Below are 6,375 nucleotides of genomic sequence, written 5' to 3'. Positions count from 1 at the left end.
AAAGCATCCTAATTACCCTGATTCATTGGGAACAGCTGTTTTAATCAACTCAACAGGTGAAAAACAGAAGCTCTCTGCTGTTGGTTTGTGGACAGTCATGGCTAAGACTGAGGACCAGTGGCTGCGCATTGTGGCTGCTCACAAGTCAGGAAAGGGCTATAAGACCATATCTAAATGTTTTGAAGTTCTAGTGGCTACAGTGCAAAATATTATTAAAAAATATAAGATGTTCCGCACTGTGAAAAATAGGATAGTGAAAGAGGTAAAAAAAGAATGCAAGGATCACCACCAAGGCCATCCTGATGAATCTGGGGCTCTGCTGGTGGCAACATCTCAAGGCAGACAGTCCAACGGACACTGCACACTGCTGGGTTCCACGGACGCAGACCAAGAAAGACACCACTTCTCCAGATAAGGCAAACAAAGGCCCGCTTGGCCTTTGCAAATGCTCATCTGGACAAAGAAGACTGCTGGTCTTCTGTTTTATGGTCAGATGAAACAAAAATTGAATTGTTTGGCCACAATGATGTAGCTTTCATTTGGCGTAAAAAATGGAGAAGCCTTCAACCCTAAGAACACCATCCCCACTGTCAAACATGGTGGTGGGAACCTAATGTTTTTTTGGGGGGGGGGGGGGGTAAACTGCACCATGAAAAAGGAGCAATAGATCAAAATTCTCAACAACAACATCAGGTAGTCTGCAGAGAAACTTGGCCTTGGGCACCAGTGGACATTTCAGCAGGACAATGACCCAAAACACACAGCAAAAGTGGTGAAGAAATGGTTAGCAAACAAAAACATTAAAGGTTGTATCAGCGATTTCTAGCCTAAAACATTAAGTGTCAATTTCAGCTGACCTTTCTTCACGATCCGCTCGCTGCCTGCCCCATAAATTGTCTGTGAAAAAAATGCGTCTCTCTGGTCAGCCTAGGGTCCGAGATATGCCAAAAAAACAATCGGCACTACCAACCTTTCCACACATAAACAAACAGTGTTCCAACCAATCAGTGTCAGGGGTTTGGGTTGTGGACTTTCCTACTGGTGCAGGGATGTGAGGGAGGCGGAGCGAAAGTCCACAACACCAAACCCCCTGACGCTGATTGGTTGGAACACTGTTTGTTTATCTGTGGAAAGGTTGGTAGTGCCGATTGTTTTTTTTTTTTTGGCATATCTCGGACCCTAGGCTGACCAGAGAGACGCGGTTTTTTCACAGACAATTTATGGGGCAGGCAGCGAGCGGATCGTGAAGAAAGGTCAGCTGAATTTGACACTTTATGTTTCAGGCTAGAAATCGCTGATACAACCTTTAATGTTTTGCAGTGGCCCTGCCAGAGTCCTGACTTAAATCCAATTGAGAATCTGTGGAGGGAGCTAAAGATCAGGGTGATGGCAAGGAGACCCTCCAACCTGAAAGAGTTGGAGCTCATCGCTAAAGATGAATGGTCAAAAATACCAGTGGAGACATGCAGAAAGCTGGTCAGCAATTATAGGAAGTGTTTGATTGCTGTAATAGCCAATAAAGGCTTTTCTATTGATTATTGAGAAGGGTACGAATAATTTTGGACATGACACTTTTCGTTCAAATGTAAATAAAAGATGAGAAATATTTTTTTACACAATGATGCCTCTTGTACATCGTCTTATTATCTTTTGGGAGAAGCCTGTGTCATTTCCGGTCAAAAAAAAAAAGAACATGCTGGTTGAATAAAAGTATCTTTAAGTCAGAATTTGCCAGGTGTATGAATAATTTCGGGCTTGACTATATATATATATATATATATATATAGTATTACAACTTATGTATAACAATGTTTTTTTTTCTCACATTTTATATTGTGCCACAGTTTGAACCCAAACAAGTATCCACATTTAAAATAAATTAATTAATTAATTAAATAATTGCTGTATGAATTTCTTTGAAACAATTTTCATTAAGATATTAGATTTCACAAATAGTCATATAAATATAGTATTACAATATACAACAAATTATATTTTTCCCTCACATTTCATATTGGACCCAAACAAGTAATCCATTGTATAACAAATGTATTAATAAATAAAATAAATGAATGAATGAACAAATGAATAAAATAAAATGCTAATAAATTTCACAAATTATTTCAAAGAAACAGCATTGAATTAAACATGACATTTTAAAGCAGAAAGAGTGAAATAATATTTTCTTGTAAAACATGCACCAATAAACTTCATTTCTTGTCTTTCTACCATGTAAGAGGAACAAAAAATACATAAAAATATCTTAATTTACATATTTTCTTTCCACACCTGTTTTATAGTGTAAAAAATACATATATTTATATTACAACGTATTATGTATTACAATGATTTTTTTTCTCAGATTTCATATTGTGCCATGGTTTGGGCCCAATGAAGTAAATGCACAAAATAAAATAAATTAAAATAATAAAATAAAAAGTTGCTGTATGATTTTGTTTTAAACAATTTTCATTAAGAAAATGCTAGTAAATTTCACAAATAATTACAAAGAAACAGCAAGTAACACATTGAATTAAACATGAAATATTTAAGCAGATATAATATGATATATATAATATATAATATAATATATTTTCTTGGAAAATATGCACCAATAAACTTGGTGTCTTTCTACCATGTAGGAGGAGCAATAATAATTAGAAATATCTAAATGTATATATTTTCCTTTTACACATCTGTTTTATAGTGTAAAAAAGATGTATATTTATATAGTATTAAACGTATTATGTATTAAAATGATTTTTTCCTCACATTTCATATTGCCACAGTTTGGACCTAAACAATTATATCCACTAAATAAATAAATAAATGAAATGAAATAATAAATAAATAAATAGATATAGATAAATAATTTAGATAAATGATTTCTCTGAAACAATTTTCATTGCAAAATTGCTAGTAAATTTCACAAATAATTATGAAGAAACACACTGAATTAAACAACATGAAATTTTTACACTATAAAACGTGTGGATAGATAGATAGATAGATAGATAGATAGATAGATAGATAGATAGATAGATAGATAGATAGATAGATAGATAGATAGATAGATAGATAGATAGATAGATAGATAGATCTTATGTATTACAAAGAGACTGAAATAATGCACCAATAATTTTTTAAAAATATTTTCTACAGTAATACATTTCAATTCACTATATAATCAGGCTTATGAAATTATGGATATTAGACTAAATTAATGTTGATTGTTTTTTAAAAAGTATTATTTGATTATTTATATTATTTTAAAGTAATTATTTTAAAGCGGTATAAATCTATCATATGTAAAGCTAGTTTTTAAATACTAATATAATAAAACTAAAGTTGTTATCTAAATAAATAAATAGAAGCTTTAAAAATTTTACTCAATTAATTAAATAACTGTTTTTTTTTTTAAAAAAGATTAGTATTTATTTCAGTAATGTTCTAATTATACCTGTGCTTATGATATGCATTTTACCCTGTACTATAATATATGTACAATGCCTAATTTTTTAATCATGCTTTTAATAGTTCCTAAACAAATAAATAAACTCAAAGTGAAAACTGAAGTTGTAAGTTGCATTGTTTAAGCTTTGCCTGAATATTTAAACTCTGCCTGAAGCAACCAAGCATGCAAATGTAATATTTACATGCATGCTCATCGCTGACGTTTAGCATAACTAAAATCAGCATGAGTACCAAACATTTTATCCAAGTGGCTAAAATGTGGTGCAAAGTTAGTATTAGGTTTCTGATGGTGCACATCATGCTTGCTCGGACCTCCATAAACACCAAATGGGATCAGACGAGACATGGACCAAGGGAAATCATATCCGCAGTGGTCTTCCACTGATACATAGACATGGACCACCATGAACATCCAGGTGGTGAGCAGATGACACCTCATGAGAATAGGGTTGAGCGTGGTCCAGAAGCCCACCGTGACCAACTCCCATCCACTAAGGCACTGTGTGGCCAGAGCGAACGGGGCAGAGTAGTTATGATGGATGGCATGGAAAGTCACATACAGCCAGCGGATCTTATGATGCAAATAGTGCCAGATAAAATACTGTAAGTCAAACAGAAGAAGGCTTCCAGTCACCCCACCTGCGAGTTCAAGCAACGAAGGTGCTCGCTCAGGCAGGGGAACAGGAGGTCTCCAGATCCACTGCGCTATCGCTGCTGGAAACACCAGAAGTACGTGATTGTAAAGAGTAACTCCACTGCAATGAAGGAGCATTGCAGTTGTGGGCATCTTGTCAGGCTGGATCTTGTAGCGGCTAATAGCTGGCCACTTCTTTCCCATGATGTCGCAGACTAGGTAGGGTAGGCAAAGAACAAAATACGACGCTACGGTCAGAATGACAGGAAAGAGAGGAGACCGAAGAGTTTCAGAGTGGTTCAGTCGAAAGTAGTCCCACATAGGCTGCAAAACTGAGTCTTTTGTTTGGTAGGTCTCCCAAATTGTCTCAAACACAACAGCTAGCGTCATTGTCAATAAATAGTCGACTGAATTTCTTTTAAAACAACAAATACAACTTAGTATAGTTAGCTTTCTAAATCATCCTCTGTCCTGGATGTTTCATGTGTCTCAGGTACCTGGTATCTAATGACTTTGTGCTTAATTATTTATACCTTCATTCAGTTTGTAAATTATTTAGGCGTCTGAGTGGTGTATTTTGATGTATACATTACTTACACAATGTAATATACTTATTTACATTGGTGTGTTTAAAAAGTTTGGATGTGAATTTATTGTTCAGTACTTGAACTTGTTGTCTTTCCACTCCGTAACGTAAGATGGCGTCGAAGACGAAGTCAAACCATGGAAAAAGAATAAACAAATAGAATGGTCATTAGCATAGCTGGCATTGAGTGGGCGTGGCTTTGGCCCATACGCTGTCTCTAATTGGTCAGGTATGATTGTTAAATCAATAAATGTTAAAATATCTCACTGATATCATTCCGAAGTAAATGGTTTAATTATGAGGCCAGGCAAGTGCAGCAATCAAAGCAAAAAAGTGCCGATTTCTTCATCAGAGAGCTGCAGGCGCAAAGGAAGACAGAGAGGGAGAGGATAGTACAGTACACAGAGAAAAAGAAAGAAATGTGGACGGTTACGCTTCAGACCCACACAGCAGCATTCGAGTGACAGCAGCCAGTCTGGTTACAGAGGAGCATCCGCCCCCATTCAGCAACAAAATTGCTCCTTTACAGCAGAAGAGAGCCAGGCGTTCCTGTCGTTACTTCCTGTATCGATTCTGTGCAGTGTAGGACCGCTTTTGGCATCCACAGGACCAGCCACATAGCCAGAGAGAAACGTACCTTTTCCAGAACGAACTGAAGTATAGCGCTAATGGCGTCACGTGGTGCGTGTTACTTTCCTCCGCGCTGGTCAGGTTGCACCAATTACAGCGCTCCATGATTACATTGTAAAGTTTTTATAAAATGTATTTAATATAAGTGGCTGGGGCAGATTTTAATTAGTCGTTTTGGTATGTCAAGTTCCAGTTAATAGATTAAAACGATTAAACTTCCTGGTGTACAAATGTCTCCATTCATGCAAAAAACGTCTCGAGATTTGAACGCGGATGCATTAAGACTTTTTTTTGGTGAGCCAGCAAAGCGCCTCCTGGAGGAAGTAAACGTTTTATCTCAAACACATATATCCAACGTGTGCCTTCCAATCTTAAAAAACTCGCATGTTTGTGCTAACAAACGTAAACGCACTGACACAGTTTATTTAGGACTAAGGGGCTATCCAACTTAACGGAGTCAGGAAGTGCGGATGTGGGGCACACTTTAACATTTATGTAACATTTTTGTACTTTCAGGATTATTTCAAGACATTTTTCACTGTTATGTATCACTCTGCAATCTCTAGAAGCATAAGCGGAGGGTGAACCAACTCCAGGCTCAAAGTGGCCTAATGTTTGTGTAATCTATTAAAGGGATAGTACACTCAAAAATTTATTCTCTCATTAATTACTCACCCTCGTGTCATTCCAAACCCGTAAGACCTTCGTTCATCTTTGGAAACAAATTAAGCTATTTTTGATGAAATCCGAGAGCTTTCTGACCCTGCATAGACGCAACTACCGCGTTCAAGGCACAGAAACGAAGTAAGGACTTTGTTAAAATAGTTCATGTGACACTGGTTCGGCCTGGAGTTTATGAAAGTATGATAATTCTTTTTGTGTGCAAAGAAAACAAAAATAACAACTTTATTCAATGCTTTCTTCTGTAAAGGGACAGTGTGGTGCCATTATCAAGAGTGCACAAAAAGTATTCTCTTAGCTTCTTAAAGGTCTACTGAAGTGCGTCGAAGCACGCAGCATTGTTTTATGTGTTGACGTAATTTCAAGTGAA

General features: G+C 36.4%; 1 protein-coding gene across 1 annotated transcript; it reads right to left on the bottom strand.

Moving 5' to 3' along the window:
- Positions 1-3,611: 3,611 nt before the first annotated feature.
- LOC141337408 (cholesterol 25-hydroxylase-like protein 1, member 2) lies at positions 3,612-4,725 on the bottom strand. Its single transcript, XM_073843224.1, has one exon. The coding sequence runs from the start codon at positions 4,496-4,498 to the stop codon at positions 3,665-3,667; it is 834 nt and encodes a 277-aa protein (XP_073699325.1). The 5' UTR covers positions 4,499-4,725; the 3' UTR covers positions 3,612-3,664.
- Positions 4,726-6,375: the final 1,650 nt, after the last annotated feature.

This window comes from Garra rufa, chromosome 6, assembly GCF_049309525.1.
Source record: "Garra rufa chromosome 6, GarRuf1.0, whole genome shotgun sequence".
Taxonomy (NCBI): domain Eukaryota; kingdom Metazoa; phylum Chordata; class Actinopteri; order Cypriniformes; family Cyprinidae; genus Garra; species Garra rufa.
Note: the sequence above shows the minus strand (reverse complement) of the source record. Positions and strands in the feature narration are given on the sequence as shown.